The sequence below is a fragment of the Labrus bergylta genome, chromosome 12, assembly GCF_963930695.1.
Source record: "Labrus bergylta chromosome 12, fLabBer1.1, whole genome shotgun sequence".
In the NCBI taxonomy this organism is placed as follows: Eukaryota; Metazoa; Chordata; class Actinopteri; order Labriformes; family Labridae; genus Labrus; species Labrus bergylta.
Genome location: NC_089206.1, coordinates 24084851 through 24112110, shown reverse-complemented (window position 1 = coordinate 24112110; position 27260 = coordinate 24084851). Strand labels below are relative to the sequence as shown.

General features: G+C 43.8%; 1 protein-coding gene across 11 annotated transcripts in view; it reads left to right on the top strand.

Moving 5' to 3' along the window:
• The window catches only part of agrn (agrin), a 285753-nt gene that overhangs the window by 210633 nt on the left and 47860 nt on the right, over window positions 1–27260 (top strand). For 10 of the 11 annotated variants that reach the window (XM_065961336.1, XM_065961337.1, XM_065961338.1 and 7 more), the window contains 10 exons: window positions 512–712; window positions 8438–8580; window positions 8939–9044; window positions 12726–12845; window positions 13359–13523; window positions 15226–15369; window positions 16698–16822; window positions 16966–17071; window positions 21176–21592; window positions 25147–25272. In XM_065961336.1, the coding sequence (XP_065817408.1) occupies window positions 512–712; window positions 8438–8580; window positions 8939–9044; window positions 12726–12845; window positions 13359–13523; window positions 15226–15369; window positions 16698–16822; window positions 16966–17071; window positions 21176–21592; window positions 25147–25272 (1653 nt within the window). The remainder of the gene's footprint in view (window positions 1–511; window positions 713–8437; window positions 8581–8938; window positions 9045–12725; window positions 12846–13358; window positions 13524–15225; window positions 15370–16697; window positions 16823–16965; window positions 17072–21175; window positions 21593–25146; window positions 25273–27260) is intronic. The other variant, XM_065961343.1, reaches the window with a different exon arrangement.

Below are 27260 nucleotides of genomic sequence, written 5' to 3'. Positions count from 1 at the left end.
GTAAGTTCTGCAGTCGTACATTTATACTATATTTCTGTCTAATCCTACCAGCGTGTCGTTTTCCCCAACATCAAACTCGGAGGATAAGTGATTTCTGGCATATGCACGAGTCCCAGTGTGATCAAAGAAAGAAAGAAAAAGAAAAATGCATGATCTGTGAAGTTCTTTTCTTCCCTAGCTATAAATTAAATGTGGATAAAAAAGAATACAAGTAGACTCCACATCACACAGCTGCAGGCAGGCGGCTCATATTCTAACTACCTCTTTGAAATGCAAGATACTCAGATGTGGAATTACTGAGGGAGTAAGTTTGTGTCAGTTTTTAGAGGGGGATATTTTAACAAGAAGAACCAAACGGGTCAGATATGTCTTGTTTAAAAAAGATTCCAAAGATGCATTTTAAGGATTGTTGTGAGTAAAACACAGCAAAGCAACAGCATGAATATTTTAGTTTTCTGTATTGACCAATCCTGTTTTTTTGACTGGTCCCTCTGTTCTGTGTGTAATCCAGAGACATGCGGCAACACAGTTTGTGCCTGGGGAGCCCGGTGTGTCCAGAATAAGTGTGAGTGCCCACTGTGCCCAGGCGAGGCCTTCTCAGCGGTGTGCGGAAGCGATGGCACCACCTACAACAGCGAGTGCGAGCTCCGTCTGTCGTCCTGCATGCAGAAGAGGAGGATTGATGTGGCCAAGCCCGGCAGCTGTGATGAAGGTAGGAAATGGACTTTGAAATGGTGTAATTATGTTAACCAACTGGCCATTGAAATGGTGTAATTATCTTTATCAACTGACCTGTGGCACAGAATCCAGTCATCTGTGGACTTTTATAATGGTTGCATATGCCACCAGCCGCATGCCAACAGGCGAGTGTAGCAAGACATGAAGTCAAAGTCATACAACGGAACCTTTTACATGAGCAGGAATTAAGTCTGGGTGATTAAGTTCAGGTCAGCTGTGAGGTTTAGAAGCAATATTTTCATGCTCTGGCAGTCTTGTTTGTCCATCTATTACACTTCATTTCTTCCCAGCTGCCAGGTTCTTAATTTACCTTAAAGTTTTATAGACCGAGGCTCATGCCCTTTTATTCTAATTCATCCTGTTTTATTATTTATTACCACATTTTAGTAAAAGAGAAACCTCAGTGTTTTCTCATGTTCTCTCTTCTGATGCTTTGCTGTCTGTTTTATACACTGTAAGCACAAAGCATTACAGCGACCTATCAGGCATTAAACTAATCATCTTCTTAGCAAACTTTATTTGAAAATATACGGTGGAAATATATAAGACTGACTCCTTAAAGTCTACAATGAAAATATAATCAGTTAAGAAAATGCAATCAGTATATTGTATCAGTGACATTTCTGCAATTCTGCTTTTAGCTTTTTGTCAACAAATGGTGTCTGCCCCCCAGTGTCCATTGATGAGGCTTTAGGGGCTGCTAGCTGAGCTGCTGCTGATTAGCTCAAAGTCCAACTTTATTCCCTACTCTGAAAAAATAATAACCTGAAAATGGTGGTAACATAACTGGAAATATACTGTATGTATCACATTTTGACAGTCAGCACATAAACAAGCTCTGAAAGGTGAAACCTGAGAGTCATGTAGGATGATAGCGGAGATCGGAACTAAGATTATAAATGATCAGTCCAAAGCAGCCCTAAGTTTTACCAGCAGTTACATATCACTTAATAATAAAACAGTGTAAATGATTGAAGACTCTAATTGAGCAACAACGGTATAGTTGATGAAAAGTTAAACCTTGATAAGTGGTCGTTTTTCTCTTTCTTAAATAAGAGCTATAAGAGCACCATCACTTGGCTGTTTGTGTCTTATATGAGAATCAGCGGTAAACACTTACTCAAGCCCTTCTATCCAATTACGCTCTTAAGTGTGACCGATGGCAGCTAATGTGACGATCTCTGATTTGTACGCCTGTAGCTCCTTGGTTCCTCCACATCATGAATAAATGAGAACTAATTCACCGTGCAAATCATATCTTGATCAGCGCTGACAGACCGAGGCAGAATATCACAGTCCCTCGCTCGGCCCGTCTTTTGGGGGGGGGGGGGCAACTCTGGAGGGAGCGAAATGCCAACCTCTGCTTGTCATGCATCAGGGTTGTCTGCGATCCCCCCCTCCCCCTCCTCCCCCCCTGTGGGTGCTGGGTCATCACAGGGATCATAGTCATCCTCTGACAAGGTGTGAAGGGGAGCAGATTACACCTGCCAGCAGGAGGGATGGCTGGAGAGAAGAAGAGAGGGGGGAGATGGAGGACAGAAAACACAGATATGAGAGGAATCCTCTTCCATTTTGATTGCTAGCCAGAGGTGTTCCTTTCTTTTCTATTTTCTCCGTAATCTCTCGTCCCCTCTACCATTGTCTACAGTTCTGGCCCTGGGCATGTTGGGAGAATCGTGCCACTGAAGCTTCTTTTGCTCGATTTAACATTGTTTCATTGACTGAGACGAGTGACCCTTTTTGTATGTAGAGCATGAAGAAATGTGAGACTGGATGCATATGATGCAGACAGACGCGCTCTGTGCTCAGTCTGTTGGGTGTCTGGTATATATACAGTAGATATAGATGAAAATGCTCTCCTCCACTTCCCCAAGGGCACTGCTTCGCTTGTGATGTCTGATGGCTTACTTTTTCTATTTTATTCTCCCCTCACACTGTCTCTGAACATCCTCCCCTTTTTTTTTTCATCACTTGCTCATTTCGATTCAGAGAAACCATCAGGCTTACACAATAGAATCTTCTTTTTTGCACTCCCTTGCCGCTCCTCGCCATCCCACCCACTCACGTCTCTATCCATTTTGCACTGTTCTCTGTCAAAATTGTGCCTCTTGACAAAAGGGGCACCGATGTTTTCACAGATAGGGGTGGAGATGGGATCGTCTGCAATCGATGGATTTCACCCCAGGGGTGACAACACGCCTGGTCTTATTCTGAAGGCTCCGTCCTCGGTCCTTTCAGCCCCCTCGAATCTGACCCAGACCCTCCACAGGAAGTTCGCTGTGATTGTAAAACGATCAAAACCAAGTTGCTGTTTTTTTCCCCTTCAAATATCTGTGGTTGGCTGAGGGGTATTTCTTTTATGCGACATATAGCAAGAAGTATTTGTTGTTGATATATTCAGTTTTTGTCAAAATTGGGAGTATATATTGTGACACATGGCACTCTGTCAGAAAATATAAGAGCAAAGACTGTATTTTTCTGTAGACAGCAGCAGAGCTCTACATCAGTGTAGTGAACAACCCCCCTCTCCATTCTTCAAATCTAAGATAAGCCTGGAGAGGAAGTGAACATGTGATTTATTCGCTTACGTAGACCTGACTTAAAAACCATCCTCATTAGTCTTGCTGGGGGGGAGGGGGGCACAGAGCATAAAAATGGAAGTTGTTTTCTTCCGCCTTTTGTTTAACAGTAATGAAAAATGACAGTGTTCCCACTGTTAGCCATACAGGGAAATTTATCACCTGTTTAATTTCACACTCCGGTAGGCCTGGCCTCAGCTCCTTTTGCCGACACTGACAAAGTAGCGACTGAGAGCAGTGCATCACCTACGGGTGCCCGGGCCCCCTTTTTTTTTTTTTTTTAATTGAATAGACATTTAATAAACAAGATTATGAGCGCAGGATCACACCGTGATGTTCCATGCACACCCTGCTCCTCACATTGATCGGATCATAAAAGAGACGAAAGGGCATGATGAGAGAGAAAGAGCAAAACGGGGGTCTGTTTGGGAAAAGAGCTCATTCAGTGAGATCAGCAGATTTTTTTTTTTTTCCCCTTCATGCTCCATCCATCACTGGTGCGGTAACCTTCTGTTGAGGCACCAAAGCTTCTTTTTCTCCTTCTTCCATCTTCATCCCTCCTCCCCTCCGGGCGTGACGCTCTATCCCTCTCTATCTAACCTGACTTTATTTGGACTAACACGCTGTCACCAATGTCAAGTTGTGCGACTGATAGATGGAGCGAAAACAAATGCAAATCATGCCCCGCTTCATCCGTTGGCAAAGGCCATTGTCATTTTCGATCTTTGCTCTTGACACACGCCACAATCAGAGAGGATTTGCTTTTGAGTGATAGATGTTTCAGTTGACATCCGCGCAGGTGAATATCGGCCAATCCGCTGATATCTTGACTGTCTAGTTGACCGAACATCTACATCCCTGTCCATCACACACATTTTCTGCTCCCCGCTTCCTCTTCCTCTCTCTCCTATACATTCATGACAGCAGCATGCTCTCCATCACTTTTATTATTATTTCCTCTGTCAAATGTTTCTTCCCTCTCGCTCTTTCCTGGACATTATTCTTATGCTACTCATTTCCTTTTTCTTCTTCTCTCTCCTGCTGAATTCTGTCTTCTTAATGGAGCTCCGTTGGCTAAATAGACTCCAGCTTATGACATGATTGAGTAAAAAAGGGAATAGATGGGCAGTGCAGAGAGAATAGCTGATGCAGCCATCTTAGCTGGGGATGTATTAATTGAAAGGTTCACAGGCAGCGCGGGTGGCGGGCGCATCAAAGAGCAACAGCTAATTAGGACCCCCCTTCGCCCTTCACTTTTATTTATTCCATTCTAATGTCTTACCTCTTTTATTTATTTATCTCGTCTCTGTGTGAGGGCCTGAGCAGAATATAAATGTGCTACTCCTGCATATTCCTTTTCATGTGTCTCTCTCAGCTGGCGTACAGTATACAGATACAGGTGGCCAACAGCCAGAGCTGCAGCTCTCATTATTCAATCTCTTTCTCATCTTATACGATCGGCTTTCTTGACTTTGACTTTATATTAGAAGTGGGCATAGCATCTTAGTTTCAGAAATTGAAACCAATGCAAAAGGGCCTTAAACCTGCATTATTACTGATGACCAGCAGGCGGCCAAAATAAATGTAATTGCAAGGCACACTTAAATAAATGTGTGAGCTTTTAGCATATGATTTCAGATAGCTGGGATATCATAGATGATAAGGCAGGACATGTTTTCAAGTGTGGCTGCCTGTGATTGACGAGTCCCCACCATGACATCTAGTCATGTGATATAAAGGTGTGTACCCACTGAAAGCAAACAGATGCAGTTAACATTTTGCCCCCATTCATTGTGTTCTGCAACTGTTGGTTTTGCTGCTCAAAGCATGCTGGGATACCATATCACACCTTTTCTCTCCTAGTATTTAAAAACAAAGAAATCTGCGATAAAGTGTTTAGAAAAGAAGGCTTTAGCATAAGTTCACACAGAAAGGAAGAATACACTTTGCATTCAAGGTCGTCGATCATTGCTCACTCGTCCCTTTCATTGCATAATAACTCACACTTCCTGCTGTCATCGTCCGAGGATGTTATTGGGAAATTGGCTGGTCTCATTCATCCAATAGCGTGATGTCTTACCCTTCCTCGTTTCATCTTTCTGCTCTATTTTTAAACTTGATTCTCTCATGCCATTAGTTCCTTCCTGCTGCTGTTACACACGCCCTTCCACCTCCCCATCACCGCCCAGTCTTAACAGAATCATCCGCCATCAGCCATCTGGTCTCAGCAAGTCATCAGCCACCAGTGTCTGGACTCCACGTGGGGATTTATCCTGCTGCCGCTGAGTGCAGTCATCAGTCGATTAGAAAATCTCCCTGCAGATCCCCATATCTTCTGTCAAGACATATCAACATATAACTATATAATCCGTTCAATAATGAATATTCTCTTCACTCAATTGTCTCTCCTGAGTGAATTAATGCTTGTGAGAGCTCGTTTCTTTGAAAAGACTCCTAAGTTCAAGTGACCAGCAGAGTAGGGCGGTGCAACCCCATGTGGATTGGTCGCTTCCAGTGGGCACATTCAGTGACAATGCTAATCCAACCTGTCATCCAGATACGCTCTCTTCTAGCTCGTAAAGAACACATGGTGTCGGCAACTATCCCAATCTTCTAGGCTTAGAAAAGACCAATGGGAGATGTCATGATGACTTTGTCCACTTCTTTTGTACAGTCTTAAGGTAACATCTGAAGTGAACCTGTCTTTACCTGCTGTTCTTTCATTGGCAGCAGGAAGTCATTAGCCTGTGCATTAGCTCCTGTAACAAAATGTTGTGTTTAACTTGGCTTTTGGTTCACGATCGATAAATAGCGGCACTAGCTAATCCAAGAGAAAAAGGATTAGGCTTTGAGGTTCTGCCCGTTTTAAAATGAAGACAGAGTGAGCCCCTAACAAGTCCTGATGCTTTGTGGTGTTGGGAGGGGGGGGGGGGTTGTGGCCTCTGAAAGTCTACACAAGGCTCCAGCTCTTCTGCTAATGAAGTGAAGGCTGCTCCACTGTATCGACCACTCAAAGCTGTCACAGCCCATTGCTTATGACCCATATCAAAGAACAGCCAGGGCTTCATCTGTGCTGCCCCTCCCCTGCACTGTGACCTGCTCCATAATCTACTTTCGAGGATGGGTTATGCTAAGTGGCACCTCCATCACAGCGACATTGATTTCACCATTAGAGGAAGGAACATCAATACGGAGAGTTGAATGAGCTCTGAAAGTAGACGGGCGGAGGAAAGAAACATCCTGATTACCTGATGTTTTTTCAGACTTGGGGCTGTGCTGGGAGCTTTTAGTTGGACTGCATTCCAGTTTTTGAATAACAAATTTGTTTCAAATGAACTTTCTGCCAGCCCCCCAGGGTGCCTCTCTCTCTCTCTCTCTCTCTCTCTCTCTGACATTCTCTCCATCTTACGTGCTGACTGCTTTCGTTCCCTGCCTTCACAAACATTCACCTAATCTCCCTCAGGAGTTCCACTGTAGGTGAAATTTGCTACTTCAAAAGCGGGATCCTCCCCCTTTTCTGTGCCTGCACTCTGCACCAGCCTTCCATTTGTTTTTCATAAATGAAACTGCGAAAAAGTCTCCCTGGAAATGCTTTCCTTTTCTTTTCTTTTTTTTTTACCCCTTCAGGTAGTGTTTTAAAAGTTTGGCTTCCTTACTTCCTTGTACTGAAGTTTGCAGAAGTTTAAAAAAAATCAAAATATTAACAGAAAAATCAAAATAATCCATACAGCACTTTTGAACTCTTTGTATGCGTTGATGTTGGCGCCCTCTGTGCACACAGCAGTACCTATGTTTTACTTTGCAGATCTCATCCAGTAAATGCTGTAGTGTTTCCTGTTGTCTTTGAACAGCCAATCATCTCACTCACTATGAAACCGTGTAAAATCTATAAAGGAAAAGTGTAATAGATTAACTGTTTGTTGCTACTTGACTTGCTTTATATGTTTAATTCTAAGTATACACCAAGTCTAATTTTTTGTAAAAGTACTCTCACTTTACAAAGGACCCAAATTCTGATTCATATCCTGACTCTGATTTTTGGTGCAGTTTTGTAATGAATGTAACAAAATGCTTCACAATCGCAGCAAAGTGACAAAGGCGAGTGATGAAATGATCAGGTTTAATAGGAAAAACAGATACCTGCACCAGTAAGGCAAAAATAAAGTACAGAATAATGACTTTATTGAAAGCAATGATTCAATTTGAAAAGATTAAAACTGAAGTAAAATCTAAACTTCAAAGGGGATCACTGTCTCAGGCAACTTTATTTCCTTACTGTTCCAGAGACTCGAGACCAGAAACTAAATGCAGCTCTCTTGAAAAGAAAAAAGAACGTCTGCATGAGGATCTAAAAATACCAAACCAGTATGTGCACAGAGCTAAGAGATCAGAGGTGCTGCAGGGAGACTGGCCATACAAACTGTAAAAGTAATCACTAATTTCTTAAACGCTCAAACCGGTCTTATGTGGTCCTTAAGATGAGCTCTTAAGAGTTAGTTTATAAGCTATCAACAGTCCTCCTAGACGGAGATTATGGGACTGACTTTGGCCTTGTTTCATTTTTTTTTCCTGGAACACAAGGTCAGCTGGAGCCGCTCTCCTCCTTCTATCTAGTGAAGAGCACTTTTTAGAGCAAACAAAAGGCCTTCCAGGGTCACAGAGTTTGCTGGAACAACTTTGTTTAAAGTCTCCGGCGATAATTAGATTTTCACAGAACACTTTGCAATTAGTCGTATTCTTATATCAGGAAGCAGGCACCCATAAACCACCAACTCTCTCTGCACACTCGGAGGCCAGAGTTAATAATTCCCTCCCTTTTTTGTCTCTGATTTTAATTGAAATGAAAAGGATGCCTCGCTGGTTGTTCAGAGATGCTGCGTCTAATTTATTTAGTCGATCTCTCGCCCTCTTCACAGTCGGTCATTATCTTGTTCTACCAGAAGCCTTTGGTTCGTGAGGGAGATGTGCATTTCCCTAACTTTGTGACGCCCTCAGTGAAAACATTTAGGAATGAAAGTAGGACGCTGCTTCTCCCTGAGTCGCAGGTAAGGCATCGCCCGTGTGTGTGTTTGTATGTTTTATTAATGATGTTGTGTATATATGGTGTGTTTACAATGCAGACTGCGGCTCAGGGGGGTCAGGCTCGGGCTTGGAGAGCTGCGAACAGGACCGCTGTCGCACGTTTGGAGGCTCGTGGGACGAGGACGCTGAGGACGATCGATGCGTCTGTGACTTCAGCTGTCGGACTGTGCCGCCCAACCTGGTACGGCTGCCTTCAAAACAACACAGCAATAACACAAACGATGCTGTTTTCTTCTGTCAAGACAAAGCACACAAACACCAGATTCATACTTCTGTTGACATGTTTTTCCCCTGAAAAGAGGAACTTCACAGTAATTCAGGGATGAATCAGTTCAGAGGTTTATTAAAAAGAACTTCTCATGATTTTGGAAGTCGCCTCCTAGTCGTCAAGTTTTGACTTTTCTTGAGTATCAAAATAAAACAGTTGCTTAAATATCATGTGACTACATCATTATCATTTTAATAAAGTGAGTGAAACTGGAAAAAGAGCAGAGAAATCAAACGTTGTGTAACTAAATAATCTGTGTTCCTTTTTTTAGGTTTGTGCCTCAGATGGAAAAACCTACGACAACGAGTGTGAGCTGAAGAAGGCCAGATGTGAGAAACAAGAGCACGTGTTGATCCTGAATCAAGGACCCTGTGCAGGTCGGTACATTACACCACTCACAGTCAATGTCATTAAAGTGTGCAGAAGCACCCTCACCAAGTCTCATGATCATTGACATCCCATCTCTCCTTTCATTTCATCCATCTGTGTGCTCGTAATAGTCCGCAGTTGGAACATAATTCTGCTGTCTCTCTGCTCTGAAACCACTCTAACTGTAAGCAAATGAAATGAAGAGGGATCAATATGATGTGTATCTTTGTGTAATTTGCTCAGGGATGGTTGACTCAACCCCACTTGCAGCTTTTTTTAGCAATCCTCCCATTCTTATTTTGAAACTGTCCGGTCCTCCGAGGCCTGGCTGGTGTGTGGAGTTTAAGAATCGTTCTCATTGGCTCATGCATGAAGTGAGCTGACAGCAATAATGATTCATTTTCTCTGCCCGGACATTCTTACATTTTAAACCATTAAACTTGTCCTCACAAGCTTGCTCCTTAACCGCCTCGGGTTAGTGCTTTAGCCCACTCGCTTGCATTAAAAAAGACCCTCTCTTCGCATGTCAATGAACGGCACTTTATCAGACAAAATATTCGTCCTGATCAGCCGTTAAGTAGCAAAGGTTAGCCGTCTTCCTCTCCATGGCTATGAAAGGTTTTTGCTCCGATGCTAAAACATGCCAAGGGGAGCAAGGCAAAAGGCACTTAAGGGATTTCATGTGATCATTCCAGCCTGTTTGATTCCCCCTGGGTCTGAAGAAAAAAAAAAGAGAAAGGAGAGAGTTGAGCAGAGAGTGCGAAAGAGGGAGCCGCCAGTGTTTTCACACATCCCTGCAGATTCTTCTCCCCTTCCTAAGTCGGCCTCCTTGGGCACTGACTGTCACGCTTTCCCTCCATCCATGGTTAATCAATCCTTCTTTTTTTTCTCTATGGCTATACCACAGCTCTGAAGTCTCCCTCTCTTGTCGGCAAATGGAAAAACTCAGATCTTGGGGAATTTCACTGCCCTCCACATTTAACTATGTAAAGGAGAAACTTCATTTGACCTCAACTCCTCAACTTTAAAAGAACATGCGAGCTCTCTGGAGCTGAGCATGAAAGCAACCTTGTTTTTTTTGTTTTTTTTAAAGGTTCTGATCATGGACTATGTATAGGAAGTGGTCAAAGCACCTCAGTGTCGTAACTGAATCCAGTCTGAAACCTGGATTTTTTTTTTCTAAGGTCCAGCATCACAGGTTGCCCGTGTCAAGTCTTCTCCTCCAAAGCATGATGTGGATTTTGTTCATCTTGGTCCAGTTCAGTGTCAAATAGACCCCAAAGCAAAGAAGGCTTCAAGGCGTGCCTATGTGTGACTGGAAAGTCTGTATACCAGAGCTGCAGTGATTGATCCTTGATTGTTTAAGCAAAAGTATCACACATTTTTGTTTAGTTTTCTGAAATATAAGGACCTAATGCATTTTGTCATCTTGCAAATGAGAAGTCTGAGGTTCAGAGTAACTGCTGGTTTGACGAATGAGCTTTGAAGATGTCACCTTGGGCTCCGAAGAATAGATGTTTTTTCTCAACTTTTTTCAGGTCATAATTGGGGCTTTATTTGAGAGGACAGCAGATAGAGTCTGAAACAGTGATGAGAGAGTGGAGAATAACGTGTCAAAGTGCCATCAGTCTTCAAAGATTACAGCCTCTCTACATTGTTCACCAAACACGACCGCTAAAGCTATCAGGAGCTTCCATTTCTTCTCCACTTTATGACATTTTTTATGATTATTTTGATAAGTTAACAAAATGAACAATAAGTACTTAACATACAAAATGAATAAGACACAAACAAATCCCATTCTCTTTCCCCCTTCTATCCTCTTATGCAAGCCCGAATGTTAATGCTGCCTTAATTAATTTAATGACATATTTGTAGAATAGATGACAAATCAGTTATTTGTCAAATCAATCAGCAGATGATTGCAAAAGTAAAGCCCTGTCATTGCATCAACTAAGATGGCAGAGTTGATGTTCAGGGACTCAGAACACTATGGCTCCCAAAGACAAACTTATTTATTTGCTACATGCGTTCAAAAACACACTGTTTTGAGATAAGTATATCTTTGGGAGCCATAGTGTTGTGATTCTTTGAGCATCATATGTAATGGTTTTGCGCGCGTTTGCTGACTTTTTCCATAGTTAGTGTTCACCCTCATTTTAAATATTGTCACTCCATGTACACAAGATGTCAAGAGCCAACGTGCCAAACTCAAGGCTTCAAAACTGAAGCCACAAAGTGACTTGAGGGACTTCTTGTTGGCTCCATGCGTTCTTTATTTACAGGCAAAGCTTTTCATTTTGAAAGCATCTTGCATCTTCTTTATGCAATGTTATAAATGTCATGTTCTGCGTATACATCGTCAAGTTCACCTCCTATAGCATTTCAATCCTCCCATTATAGCTGCCTGTGAACTCAAGTGTCCGGGTCAGGGATTTCAGTTCAACAAGAAAATCGTCTTGGTTTACAAGTAAAGCAAACAAACATGTGCAGATGTGCCCTCGCAGGAACGTTAAAGACGAGTTACAATCGCAGCAGGGGAGAAAGCGCAGCAGCAGACCTTGGAAGTGTGAGGGTAATATAGCACATCACAGCTGAACTGCATTGTGCCAGACAATGCCCGGTGAAGAGGAAAAACCCTTGAAGGGTGGAAGAACATATGAAATTAAAAGTTCTCCTTGTCCTAATAGGCTCAGTACAGATAGCCGTGTGGAGCGCTGGAAAGTGGCAAGTTAAATGAACTGTGTCCAAAGCCCATCTCTGGAGTGGGAAAGCACTGGAAAAAGAGCGAGCCGAGTCATCACCATTAGGCTGAGGCTCATATCCACACCAGTAACAGTGTGATTTATGGCCCCGGTATCTCCAGCCTCCAAACTCCAAATGAGCAACACAAGAGAAAGCAATCGGGAGGGGAATAGAGAGAGACAGAGAGAAATAAAAGGGGAGGGAGAGAATTCTGCTCTCTATCTCTACAACTTTACTTTTCACTGCAAAGCCTGGGGAGAATTTAAACAATGATATTTCTGCCTCGGCCACTGAAAAAAAAAAAGAAACACTTTCCCTTCCCGCTGTACGTTTTGTTGTTCTCTTCCAATTTCTGGAGAAAGGCCAACTTTTTGGGAGCATATTTTGTTGAATGTTTTTCTTTTCTCTGAGCTGTCACGCTAGTTTGAAGCCTGCTGCATCCTTAGACAAAGGAGCTCTCCAACAGGCAGAAAAACTGCTTGGCACATTCCTTCACATTATGCAGCAGGCTTTCTTTTCCTTTTTTGGGGGGGGGGAGGAGGAGGAGGTTGTAGGGCAGCAGCGCATTTCTGTAATAGAAGACAAGAACAAATGAAGAGAACATGCCTCCTAGTAGGTGGTAAATGTCAGCCGCTGCTCATTCACCAGCGACGCCATTGTTTGTTTTCACTGGAGGTAATGGCATCATTTTCCCCCTGATTTTGAGCCATTGTGGAGGAAGTAGCAAATAGAATTGTTATCTTGAAGCCGGTTGCCAGCCTCTCCACCTTTAGCCCTCAAGCCAATCTCATTGTCGGGGGGAAAAAGTTTTGCCCGGAGATTGTATTGTCTAATTCCCCCCCCCTCACTAACATAATCACTAATATGTTGTTGTTCTTCTTTCTCTCCTTGTGCCATCTCCCATCTCCCCTCCCTTTTTTTTTTTTGGTTTTCCTCCTCATCAGTGATTGCACACGCATCTCTCCCTGAGCTGACAGAACCCCAGCACTGCAGTCTGTCTATATACGGCTGCTGCCTCGACAACTCGACGACCGCCTTGGGAGTCGGACTGGCCGGATGTCCCAGTAAGACCCCTGCTTAGTCCTGCTTGAACCCTCGATAACCTCCTCACGAGGTCCTCAGTTTGTTATGTGCATACAAAAAAAGTAGTCTTAGATACTATCGGGCTATTTCAGCATATGGTATACGGGGGCTTATTGTCCTTGACTGCAATTACAGTGCCAAAGTTGCAGAGTGGAAAACGTTTCATCGTAAGCCAAAGAATAATTATGATAATGTTGCACCATATCAACAGAAGAATCTCTCCATCTGATGATGCACAGAGATGGGGGAGAAAATGCTGCATCAAGCTGTTAGTGAGGGGATACAGTGTAGATGGAGAAAATGCAGAGTAAGAAATAAGGACATGCAGAGATTTAGTCAAGGAGATTCACCTAGAAGCACTTCATCCACCTTTTTAGAAATGGAATAGGGCTAATGAGCCTAGCATAAATCTCTAGTATTCAGCTGTTGTAGATATGCTTTGTGAGGCGATGTATGAAGTCAGAAGTAACAACCATGTTGCTCTTATTTCTCAGGTACCTGTCAGTGTAACGTCCACGGCTCCTACAAAGAAACATGTGATCCAGCCAGCGGTCAGTGCTCCTGTAAGCCGGGCGTCGGGGGGCAGAAATGTGACCGCTGCGAGCCGGGCTTCTGGAACTTCCGTGGCATTGTGACCGAGAACATGAGCGGCTGCACACGTAATGAAAAAAAAAAAAAACCTCTTTCATCTGTGCTGTGTTGAATATGCAAATGCTCTTGTACAGTAGTTACACATGACTTAAAAAGCAGCAGCAGTCATTTGTTACAGTGCTGGCCACTTTATGCATGCTGCTTCTGATTCATTTCCATAAATTGCTCGTAGCTTTTTTTTCCACCTTTTCTGTCATGGTTCAGTTCACCCGCAGTACAACTACATATATTTTCTCATTTACCTTAAGAGGTATCTATCAATGCACCGTCTTTGAGATTTCAGCTGTGACCTCAATTACTTATTTGAATCCATTGATACAGCCCAATAAGACCAGAAATCACACATTTGTTTTAGAGGGATTTACAATCAAAATAAAAACTTTAACAGATAAAAAAAAAAAAGAGGATCCTGAAGAAGCACAAGAGGAGATCCTTTTTTTTTTCTTAACAAACAGACATGCTTTAGCTGTACATACTGCAAAGTGTACAGATATTTAGAAGTTGAAGAATTGCAATGTGCAGGAACAGAATTATAACATCAAGTTGTAAGTGTACCACAAATAGAAGAATGAGGTGGTTCGCTCCGGGTTGTCCGGCTTCCTGTCAGGTTGATTGATGGCTCTAAATTGCCCGTAGGTGTGAATGTGAGTGTGCCTACTTGTTTGCTGTAAGTCAGCCCTGTGATAGACTAACTGTGACGACCCAGGTCTAGGGTGTACCCTGCCTCTCGTCCAATGACAACTGAGATTGGCTCAAGTCCACATGACCTGGAACAGGATAAGCGTTATAGATACTCCTAATACTGTAGCTACAACACAGTAGTTGAGCTCTTTTTGGCAATACAAAAAACATTTTACTTTACCAATATTAAGTGGATCTAAAACCTCTCTGATACAGATAAGTCAATCAATAGAGATAAAATAGACGGTAAGATTTCATGTTTCAATGTTAACCAACCAAGAAAGTTAGATGGCTATTCAAATTAAGTAAATTGATTACAATATTTCTGTCAGAGTGTTATTGGGCCGTTAATATCCTTGAAATGAGTGCAGGCAGTAATTATAAACAACAAATGTCTAATGTCAAGGTAATCTGTTTGACACCAGCTCTGAAGGGATCAAATCCTCCTGCGTCCTTTAGTCCTGTCAGAACTGTATTGAATGAGCTGTTTTCATTTGTATTCAAGGGAACAACGGGGTCAGGACCCCTTGTTTGTCTCGGTGTAATGCAATATGGCGCCCGGCTCGTTTCCTGGCGCTAACGTATGATAGGACATAAGCTCCCAAAGCCACAGAGCATTTTCAGTCAACAGCAGGAAGCCTGCAGGTGCCTCACCCGTGGTCCTGACCTTAACAAGGTTTACCCTCGGCAAGCAGACAACCCACTGCACATTAACACCAGGTTCAGCGGGAGGGGAGAAAAAAAAAAACAACACATCATTGATTCCAGGAACACGATGGGGTTGATGTCCTTCTCTTTGGTTGTTTTTTTATTTGTTTCTGTCACACACTCATCTTCCTCCTCCTCGTTCTCCTCCTTCTGTGGCCCCTAAGGCTGTGTGAACCATGGCCGACTCTAAGACTCATGTAGATGTATCTGAGCAGAGGCCTCAAACACCTTCTCATTTCTGTCTCTGTCATCGTCTGTCAGTGATTGTTCTTTATTTAACTCATCTTTTTATTTCCCTCCCTCCTCTCCTCTCTATGTTAGCATGTACCTGCGACGCTACAGGCTCGGTCCGGGACGACTGCGAGCAGATGTCAGGTCTGTGTTCCTGCAAGACGGGGGTGAAGGGCATGAAGTGTAACGTGTGTCCAGATGGAAGCAAGATGGGCATGAACGGCTGCGACCAAGGTGATAAGAGAGAGGAGCAAGGCAACTGGTGGAGTGTTAATCTACCACAAAAACACACACACACACACACACACACACACACACACACACACACACACACACACACACACACACACACACACACACACACACACACACACACACACACACATTTTTCCATCGCGGTATCACTCTATCACTCTAAAGTGTTTTCCTGTCTCTTGTCTGATCTGTGGATCAGCCTCTTAGCAGACTATTTTTTTTCTCTGTCTGCTTTTCACATCCATCTGTTCAGGAAGGAAGCGGCCGCAAGGCAGTTAATCGATAGCGATTACGATTGACATCTGCATGACGCATCGCCCATTGACATTTCATTTTCTTTTAACTATATGCCACAATAATTATTTATTTATCTGCATAAGGACTATTGATGACTTCGATTAATAGAGTAAACAGTACCGGAGAAAGTAGCAGATGAAGGTTAGTTCCTGCTGAAGGTGGGCCTGCAGCTCCTTGATTAAGATGCACCATCGAATATCGACTGGAAGTCAAACACTTAATGAAACCAGCACTTCCAGCACAGTCGTGGGGGCCCTCCCACACACACACCCTGCTGAATGAAAAGACAAGGTAGTAAGAGGTGGTAGCACTTGAAAGCACGAGCCAAAGGTAGGGGGTACTCTGAGCCTCTGTGATGTAGCGACACTGCAGAGACCCCCACACTCCCAGCCTGGCAGGTGCACGTTGGGCTCCCCAGCTGCAGCTCCTGCTGCGGAAACTTCAAGGCTTCAAACGCTCCTTTGGAGCGCTTCAGGAGAGATCTGCTGTGGTCTATGGAACTATGAATTATTAACTCTGTATGACATACAGATAACTACACTATTTTATGATATTGCCACTGATGCAATGTGGTTATAAAGGCTAAAAGCAGGTCACTCACTAAGAGGAGAAAAAGCTTCTTTCAGGCTGTCTCCATTTCCAACATTCCAACAAGTCAGCCAGGGTAAAGTTAGTGGTGTCCTTGGTATGGATTCTGGTATTTGAATCTGTCGCCACACAATTTCTAACTATCTTTCTAACTATCCTTCCAACTATCCAAGATTCCACTTACGTATGTCTGAAGGAAATGTATTTTATATCATAAATGTCTTGGATGAACAGATACTGTATGTATTCTTATCTGGTTAGATACTCTGATTTATTGAATGCTTTTGCAATATTAAGAACATTTCAACAAATGCATGCATTCAAATCAGTATTCCTAAATCCCTTGTATATTCATTATGTTAAGCTGCATGATTATTGTACAGTGCAGATTATACTTGAACACAAGGCCGTTTCTTCAACAGGTCCTGAGGCTCCGACTTCATGTGAAGAGTTGATTTGCAATTTTGGATCTTCCTGCATTGAATTGAATGGCCAAGCTCACTGCGAGTGTCCGTCACCTGACTGCGATGAGAAAGACAAAACCAAGGTGGGTCGACAAATTAAGAAAGAAGCAGTGTGATCTACAAGTGTGAAACAGGGTTTGAACAGAAGGACAATATCTCAGCAGCCCTCAGGGAGTTAACATGTGTTCCCATCTCCCCTCACTCCGTCTCTGTCACTGTGGAGCAGGTGTGCGGCTCAGACGGGGTGACCTACGCCGACCAGTGCCAGCTGAGGACCATCGCCTGTAGGCAGGACAAGGACATCACGGTGCAACACTTTGGACAGTGCACAGGTGAGCACTGTCTAAGCCTCCATGCATCACGCGTCACACAGCCCCAATCAAGACAATAATGAGCGCCGCAGTGGGCCTCAAAATGATCCCCCTCCTGCTGTTTCTCCTCCTCTCTGTCTCTGTTGGGGGGACAGCAAGGTCAGAGCAACGTGTATGCAAAGTTAGCTTTCTTTAAAAAATACTTGCATAACATGGCAGTGTTAGCGATCACAGAAAAAGTGGACTTTTATGTTTTATCTTTTTGTAATAATGCCTTCTGCAGATTCACGATTAGGACTGTTTGATTGAAAATATTTTATTTAATTTAAAGTATGGTAAAATCATTCCTGCCTTCACCCTGCCTGTGAGCTGCCCGGTGAGGGAATAATCATGAGGGGGGACTAGAGTAAGATAATAAAAGAGTGAGACATTGTAGCATTTTAACACCAGGGGTTCTGCAGTTTGACTGGAGTCTGAGCCCTGACATCCCACAAGATAGCAATGACACTTCCTCTCTGCTTTCTCGCTCCTCTGTTGGGATTTGGCTTCATCTTCAAACCCTCCTGTTGAGAAATGTGTCAATCCTTTTTGCAGCTTTATGCTGCCAGGAACACAACGCTGCTTGTGTAGATCAGCGGATGTAGAACACACGTGTACCGAGTAAAGAGGTGCTCCCCCCCCCCCCCCCCCCGGGCGATGGTACAGATGCTGATGGACGTTGTTCCGATCAGTGTAATAGGTGCTGGGACACAGGCCAAGGTTCAAGGCTTTCATGTACACTGAAGTTGTCGCCCCGACCGCCAGCTTGTGTCACAACAGGGTTCTAAAGGCGCCATCGGCAAGCTCAGGAGGGAGGAGGGACGCCAGCTGTGTGGGTCCAGTCGTGAGCCACTGCCAGGTGTCTTGAAATTTAAGGTGGAAAAATGTTCATTCACCTCCTTGCTCAGTGGCCACTCTGCAGTTGACCTGATAATGTGACACCAAAAAAAGCAGAGTCCTCTTTCATACATTTCTCAGGAGGACTCTTTGTCAGACCCAAAGTAGGCCAAGTCCATAGGAAGCAAGGTTGTTGACACGATCTGTGCTGAATTGTAATTGCAGGTAAACCGATAAAGAATCCAAACACTCTCAGTGAGAGATCGACAAGTCCCTGAACATCTGGTGATTACAAATTCAGTGCCGTGGGTAACCAGCGAACACAGCCAAAACCCACTCTGGTTTCACATTGCTCTGTTGCCTGGCAATAGAGATGTGGGTTTGTGTGTAATCCCTCACCTAGCATTGCTGCACACAGAAGGCAAGAACACGTCGCACAGTGGCTCCTTTCTTTCTCCACGGAGTCCTCAGGGGAGGAAGAGACAGGCGGGCGCTCGGAGGATCTTTTAATTTCTTCTCCCGGATGCGGTCGCACCGCGGGTAGCTGCTCCGCTGTGGCTGTCGGCTCGGGGGTTAGATCTCGAGCTCATTTCACGTGTGGCTGGGTGCGAATTAGCATTTGCTCTGCCTCCGCCCCTCACCATGCCACAGTCCTGCCTGCCCTCCCCTCTTGCTGTTTACATGCAGAGCTTCCAGACGCCCGGCTTCAGCGCTGTGGCATGCTAATGCTCACCAAGCTGCTCTGTGGTTTGACAGGAGAGCAATGCCAAAGGCTTATATAAATGAATGAATATTGATCCTTCTTTAACATCATTGAACTGTTGCAACCTTTTATTACACCACGGGGTGTGACTTCTGCTGCTGCAGTGTGCTGCTAATGGGCAGGCCGAGAAAGTCTTGCAGATGAGGCTCCTTAAAATCTTTCTGCTTGCAACAGAGAACTCGCAGCTGACTCTGATGTTTCTCGGCTTTCTCTGAAGTCTCCGAGCTAAAAGACAGCACAGCCACAGAGCATAGGGAGGAATTTCTCTCTGAGAAAAGAAATGCAAGAGCTGCTCAACCAAGCAGCAGAGGGAGGGCGTTTGGGCCGATGAGCATATTATGGCGCCAGGGGAAAATGGCCACCGAGTTGGCAGTGACCTGCCTCCCCCATATGGTGTTATCACCTGTAGGTTTGGGGCAAATTGGCAACGAGTGCCAGCATATGGCTTCCTCAGTCCTCCGCCTGGGAGTTAGGGTTCTGGTCTCTTAACCATCCCTCCTCCCTGTCCTGTGATTTTGTTCTCATTATGTAATCCCTCATTCTGTTCCCACTCGCCATATTATCCCACTGCTAGCTTTGCTAACCTGCTTTTTTTCCCCGTCTGATTTAAACCCCATTTCTTTACACTTTTGTTCCATTTAATTTTTATTCTAGTTTGCTCTTGGCTCTCTCTTGTTTTTCCCTCTCGTCTGATGTATCCAGATTCCTCCTCCTCCTCCTCACTGAGCTCGGCTGACACCCCCAAACAATCTTAATAACCACCTTTCAACAATAACTACACAGCTGAGACAAGCCAAGATGACAATGATTTTTTCTTCAATCCATCCTCTGACAAAACCGTCCATTGCTCCACTGAGAGGGAGAAAAGCACAAAACAGGCAAATGGAGTGTTAAACCTGATTAAGAGAAGCATCAAGCTGAACACAACGTGCTGCCAGTCTCTCTTTCCTCTTTCAGACGACGTGTGTTTGTGTCTTTTTCTTTCTTTGTCCCATGTCAAGGAGCCCGCTGCTTGGGATATTCACACACCCAAACACGCATTAGGCACTTTTTTAGGGAGCGAGCTTGGCTACACCTGAGTGACAGGTGTAGCCAAGAGGAAAGTCAACGCAGGCAGCCATTCACGGTGATAGCATCACCGCTCTGTGCACTTCAAATCTCTTTCTATACAAATATCTGCTGAGCTTTAAGCTGACACCATGTGTCTCCAAGGGTTTCTGCCGTCTCAGTAGGTATCACATTTGACACCTTGGTGAATAATTACCAATCAAATAGGTGATGATAGCGGTGTAATTAAATCCTACACATAATGTTAGGCAAATCCTAATGAGCTGCAAATCTACAGTATATCTTATTTTTTTTAAATCTTCTGCTCATTTCCCCCACACTCTTTCACACATCTATACTCGTGAGGCGTGAAGAAGTAAAGAAAGAACGACAGTATTGTCACGCCCGCTTGCCTCGGCTTAATCTGAAGTGCTCGCTTACGTAGCTTCTCCCCGCCAGCTCGCTGCTTCCCCCTCAGGAGTTTTTGTCCTATTTATCGCTCTTTTTTATCGCAGACAGTTTGTCCTTTTGCACCAGAGCTTTTTTTTTTCGCATTGGTAATGATGGTCCCTTTGCAGAGAGCCTCTTCTCTTCTCTCTTCCTCATTTGGAGTGTGTGTATGGAAAGCGTGTTTTGTGTGTTGAAAGCAAAGTGTGTGTTTGTGGCGGCGTTGACGGATGCTCGCGCTCTCTGCAAGCAGCCGCCTGCCTTCTTTGAAGCCTGAGTTAAAGCCGGCTTTTTTTGCCCCATTTCTATCAATCATTCATCACCGGAGGCACTGGCTGTTGGTGATTAAAGCTTTGCTACTGGAGGGCAGCATTTGAATATGGATATATATAATTCATAGGCATTGGCACGGCGCACACGCAACACACAAACATGCATATCGTGCGTGCCATATGTGTACACATGCACAAAAACACTGCATAAAGCATTGACGCCAACTGTAGTAGTTTACCCAGTCTGGAGCTTCAAAACTCATCTGCAGGCATAACGCAGTGCAATGCATATCAGTCTGAATGCAGTTTGTCATCACTTGGTGAATTCCATATTCACTCTGCATTTGGATGCATTTTCATTACTTACAGTATTAAGAAACAGATTTCTAACATCTCATTCATGCAGGGTGTTTAATCAGAGGTTTCTTTTTCAGATGGGAGTTGCTTCTTGTTTGTTTCTTTTTAATGTAATTTCATAATGACATTGTTGAACATCAGGGAGAAGGAGATTAAAAAGGACATAGTGATTTAGTAAATGTAGAGGTATAAAGTTATGTGAATAATCATTGAGTGGTTTTGTAATGCTTTATTGGATGATGTTTTTATTTCCTTTGCTGAGATGTTTTGGGGTTGTTTAGGAGTAAAGTGAAGCATTACAAACATTTTCATCTTTGCTCAGTCATTCATCCATTCCTTGCTTCCTCCCCTTCCCTCCACCAGAAATCATCTCAGAGCCAGCCGACAGACCCACCCCCAACCCCCCCGCCACCACCGCTGCCGCCACCATCACCACCCCTGCCCCCTTCCACCACAACCAGGTGTGGGCCATCCCGCCTCCGAGGAGGGCTGAGCCAGAGACAACAGAGCAGCCCCCAGTCCGAACCCCCCCTTCCACCCTCACCCACAACAGTGCCCGAGCAAACCACCCCATCCACATCCAGCCGCCGCAGTCCACCACCACCTCCACCACCTCCTCTCATCGCAGCACCCCTTCTCCCATCAATGCCGCCAGCTCCTTTGAGGGCTCAGGCAGCGGAGAGCCGAGCGGGGATGACCAGACTGAGGAAGAGGAGGAGCCAGAAGAGGAAGCAGGTAGCGGGGTCCCAACGGAGGCCAGTGGGGCAGAGGAGCCTGTCGGTAATTCCCTGCTCTTTCACTACATTACCCATAATGCTTTAAGGTGTGAGTAGGAGGGTGTCATATTTCCAGACTCGGATGACCAAAGACTGGCTAAAATAAGTGGATGTCAAAGGAGCTAGTTCACCATATTCAAACAGAGGCTCTGCTCTTCTCTGTGTTTCATGTTGCTAGTCACAAAATAAGAAAAAGAAAATTATCATTCTGATTTCATCCTCTCTTTATTGATCAGTAATTTAAAACACACTGAGGAGTGAAAACTCTGAGGGATATACAGAATGATCCTATTTCAAGTTGAAAACACAAATTTGATAACCACTACTGTTAGGCTAATGTTAACTTAGCCTTTAACCACCTTCTAGGTAACATTGTTAGATAGGAGACGGTCCGTGATGGCTAATTGGCTTTCAAACATAATATTTAACACCATAAGTTAATTAACACATAAGTATAACACCATCTAACTTTAGCAGCCCTTTGAGTCAGATGAAATTACGGTTTTGGGATTACAGTGAATGCCTCAGGGTGTTAAACTCGCAATCCTTCTGATGGCCAGCAGGGGGCGACTCAACTGCCAGCAAAAAAATAAATTACTAGTGTAGAAGTCATACAGAAAATAACCTAAGTAAGACCTTAATAGTAATAACTTAATTTATATAGCATCTTTAAAAACATAGGTTTACAAAGTGCTTTGACAAACAGCTAAAGCATGAAAAGAACAATCAAAAGAACCCAAACACAAAAGAACAGAAACCACAAAATCACCAGAACAACAGAAAACAAACCAACCACAATAAGAACCCAAACAACAAAATACATAACATACATATTTACCCAACCATCATAAGAACCCAGGAATTACAAAGAACCCCACACCTTAAGTTTTGACCGTGAAAGTGTAGATGTTCATCATTTATTTTTATGTCGTCTCTTATATAAAATGATTTCCGTCTGATTAAATATCCAGATAAGAGGAACAATGACAGTAAAGCTCGGTATGCTTTCAGCTTTCACCTTTGATTAGCATCCTGTTACCAGTGGGATCTGTCCATGCTGATTAACCCTCAGCTTTAAATATGTATATATCTTATAGTTTCACAATAATAACAATATGATGACGGCCAAAGTGCAAAACTTAATGCGTTTAAAGGAAAATGTGACGTCACAATGACTTTATCCACTTCTTATATGCAGTCTTTGTGTCGGTAAAACTCGTACTATACTCGTATAGTACTGTCTTAGCTGGCATCATAATACATTCATGCCATCATCTGTTAATTGAACGTTAGCAGGTTTATGTATTTGTATGCAAATCTGTTTCTGAGGAGACAAATGTCAGAGCCAGGCAGGCGAGGAAGAGAAATCTTTGCAAACAGATGCTGTGAGTGTCATTTCCACTTGCAAAAGATGTATATCTCCATTTCAGACAGAAAGGAATGTATTTGCACGGTTCACTGTTGCTATACAGTATCACCCATTGACTCTTTCTCTCATTCCACCGGCGCGCTCGCTCTCAACAGCTCGCAAAACAAACCCAGGCTCTGTAAAATACACTCTGGGCCGGCCGGATGAAACTGTTGGCCCGCATCTGGGGATCTCTGGAGCCTGACTTGACAGGCTGATGTGACTGAGAGGTGTGTGTGTGTGTGCGGAGGCTGTTGTGTCACATGACTGGTCTCAAATCTTTCTTGACATGCCCTCCTGACTGTAACAGCCGGCTGCGCTTTCTGGTCCTCTGCTCGGACAACAAGGGATGACTGAGAGTTTTCAATCAGAGCTTCTTTTTTTTTTTGAAAATTATTTTTCTGTTTTTGTTTTTCATCCATCCTTCCACCTCGCCTGACAGCGTGCAGTAACGGGATAGGATTGATGGAACATCGAGCCCCCAATATGCTCTTCCTCAACTCTCCCTCCTTCTCCTCCTCTCCGCTCCTCTTGCTCCCTTTTCCCAGAGTCTCAGATTTATTCTCTTGTCAGAGGCTGACCAGAGTGCTCGGTGACGCGAGGAGCATGTCTGCCAAGGAGACATTGTTGTCTCCTGTCTGTGTGTATGTATGTGTGAGTGTAGATGTGTGTGAATAATGTGCACCCAAGCTTGACTGACTTTTTTTTTTTTACATTATGTGTGTTTGCTAAAGTACAAGCACTCACATCAGTCTGTGAAGTAGAGAAGATTAGAGATTGTACAGTTAAGATTTCAACATGGACGTTGAAATCGGCTCCAATCTTTCTCTTTGAGGTGTTGTTGCGCTTTATGTTTTAAGCTTATCGTTTTGTGTGCGTTTGTGTGTGTGAGTCCAATATCTCCCTCTGCTTATGTCACTAAGTTTGTCCAATTCCAAGTGCACATATCTCTCTGAGTATATAAATGTTAGCAGGTCAGAGGTGTGTGTTTGTACGTCCTTTTGTATCCACACTCTGTTGAAATCTCGTCTTATCTGTGGCTGTGTATGTTGCTCTTTGTGTGTGTGTGTGTTGCTCTTTGTGTGTGTGTGTGTGTGTGTGTGTGTGTGTGTGTGTGTGTGTGTGTGTGTGTGTGTGTGTGTGTGTGTGTGTGTGTGTGTGTGTGTGTGTGTGTGTGTTCATTTGACAGCTCTCATTGCTCCCACAGGAGTCATACAGCGTCCCCTTGCTGTTGTGTTCTGCCCTCTTTTCCCCACCAGCACTCTCCTCTTCAGCCTAGCACCTGTAAATCTACAGACCACACGCCAACAGATGCCCTATAAACCCGGGCCTCTTTCTCCCTTTTACTCCCCCCCCCTCCTCCTCCTCCACCTCCTCCCTCCTCTTGCCTCCTTTGACCGTGAGTCCTTGAGCAGGACGTCCCTCGCCTCTGACGTCTTTACGACTTGTTTAGCCGCTAGCTGTTTGCCTCCACGATTATTTCTAATCTCTGTGCGGCCATAAACTGCCCCGCTTCGACCAAGACACCTCCCCCCCCCCTCCGCCTGCACCGTCATTAGAGGGGACGGAGCCTCACTGCTGTAACACACTCTCATCCTTCAGAGGGAAAAAGCCCGGCCTCTTTTATGTCTTTTATGTCCCAAGATGGTCAGATATACAGTACCCATAATACACACACGATTGTATGATTTTCTTCCTCTCGGGGAACCTCAAAGGTAGCTGTCAGCCAATCAGAAGTGAGCAGTTATCACATCCCCCTCATCATTTAAAGTGCGGTGTGTGTGTGTGTGTGTGTGTGTGTGTGTGAGTGACATGACTGGCAACAGTGCCCATTATGTGTTCTCTGCAAAAATGAGTTCCAGGTGTAGATTCTGTTCCCATGAAAAATGCCATATAATCACTCCTGACTGATGCCTCTATCAGTGTCCAATCACAGGTCAGCAGACTGAAAACACACAACCAGCTGCAGAAGCAAAAAAAAAAAAAGAAAATCATAATTTTGTTGGTTCTGTTCTTTGCAGTACTCCTCGTCTTCACTGCCTTTTTGAAAAATAGCAGCTCCATTCTGGGTCTTAGAGATAAGATGGATTAAATTTATGAATTTTCCTAAGCTTAATGAATAATTATAAGCCTCTGTGTATCACCCTCAGGTCCCACAGTGGCCAGCACCACTGTACCCACGGCTGAGGAGCGGTCATCTTGTGACAACACAGAGTACGGCTGCTGCCCCGACGGAAAGACGCCATCCAGCACTCCAGAGGGCGCCAACTGCCCCTGTAAGTCAAATGCCCCCTTCAAAGAAACATTTTCTGTGCCCTCTTATTACCTCCACACCTGTTCATCCTCCTCTGTGTTGTTCCGTCTCCTGCGAGTTGGTACTTTATGTTTAGAGATGTGAAAAGAGCTGAAATCTCATGCCGGCTAGCTGCGCCGTTATCTGCTTCTCACACGCCATTTCTTGAACTTGAAGGTTTTTCTTTAATGTGTTAGTGAAATATACTCTTGGGGAGTTACCTTCTATATTCTAAGATAACTTAGAGTAAATGAGTATCTACTAAAGCAGCTCACTGGCTGCAAATTTAGCAAATTTAAACAAGTCGTACTTTGTTTTAACTACAAAACATTCCATCTAATATTAAAAAACTTTTGACATTTTACATCATTACACTCTTGCGCCTCGACATTAGGTTTTGAGATGTTTAGCATTAGCTTAGCATGAACACAGTCGGTCTCTGTCCAAAGTATAAAGATAAAGAATAACTTCTCGGGGCGCTGGTGGTGCAGTGGTTAGTGCACACGGCCCATGTATGGAGGCTAGTCCTCCAAGAGGAATCCAACCTGTGGCTCATTTCCTGCATGTCGTTCCCCACTCTCTCTCTCTCTCTCTCTCTCTCTCTCTCTCTCTCTCTCTCCCTGATTTCCGACTCTATCCACTATCTTATCTCTTGAGGAAAGGCACAAGAAGCCAAAAATAAAAAAAGTATTGCGTCTCACCAACACAACGTTCTTTTTTTATAAATCCACACAAACAGTCGTGTGTTCACAATCTGTGTATTTTAATTTAGGCACCTTCAAACCCGCTGCTGTTTCCACCTGCTGAAGTTTTTTTTTTATTGGGAGCTAAGCTCATCATATTGAATCTCGGCTACTCTCTAACCCGGTACGATCAAATTGATTCTATAAATTGTTGCGCATAAAGTCATTTGAAGGGATCCATTTCTTTCAGTGTAGCCTTTCACAAACATTAATTTGATTTTAAACCAGATTTTTCTGACTCATGGAAAAACACCCCACAGCCTCAATCTAACTTTTACTCTCTGTTGTCCTGAATGTTGCGGTGTTCAGAGTAGAGGTAACCAGCGAATAATAATCAACCTTTTTTTTTATGGATACGTACTCGTCTTGAATGCAGCGGCACAGCACAGATTGCTTGTCTCTTTATCTCCCGCTCCCAATTTATTACCATAATTTGTTGATGCATTGAGAATCAACAAGCTATTTTTTCTCGTTTAATGTGAACACCGGGAATAGTGATATTGTGCCATCTGTCTTAAACAACCACATGAGCAGGTGGTATTTTTTCCGACAGCGGTGCGTGCATGAATCACAACCCTCTTCTGTAAATGATTTTATTGGCAGGTGGCAGGAAGTAAAAAATAAAAATAAAAAAAAAATCAGAAAGAGTGAAACCTAAACTCTGACCTCAGTGATGCATGCTTATAAATGGAACACATCTGGACAGTCTGACCCTGATATGAGTCCTTTCCTGTCTGATGTCCACTGTGATTTAATCATTTTCTTTTGCAGGGTTTTTAAATAGAGTTGGTTGGAGAAGCAGTCAGTATGAAAATGTAGGGCCCCCTGTGCGCTGGTTTATAAATAACCCTCAGCGCATCTATTCCCTCTTCTTGTTTCTTTCCCTAAATTACTTTCCTTTCTTTTAATCTCCCTTCTCTCTTTATATTTACAAACCTTGCAAACATATTCTTCTCTTTATCAGTCACTGCCACTGTTCGCTATCTCCCTCTAGAGCTATACCTCTCCCCTTTCTCTCCCAGTCAATCTGTATCCAGTCTTGCATCAGTTCATTTCTCTCCGGAGTTGAACAGAGGGAGAGAGTCGAGAGACGAACAGAGGCAGACGAGCTGCGTTGTACCAATCAGTGCCTTCTGCCAGACTCAGTTCATAAAGATAAAGGGCTTCTTTCTCCCCTTTGCCTCCCTCTCTCTCTCTCTCTCTCCCTTCATCCCTCAGTTGAAATCTG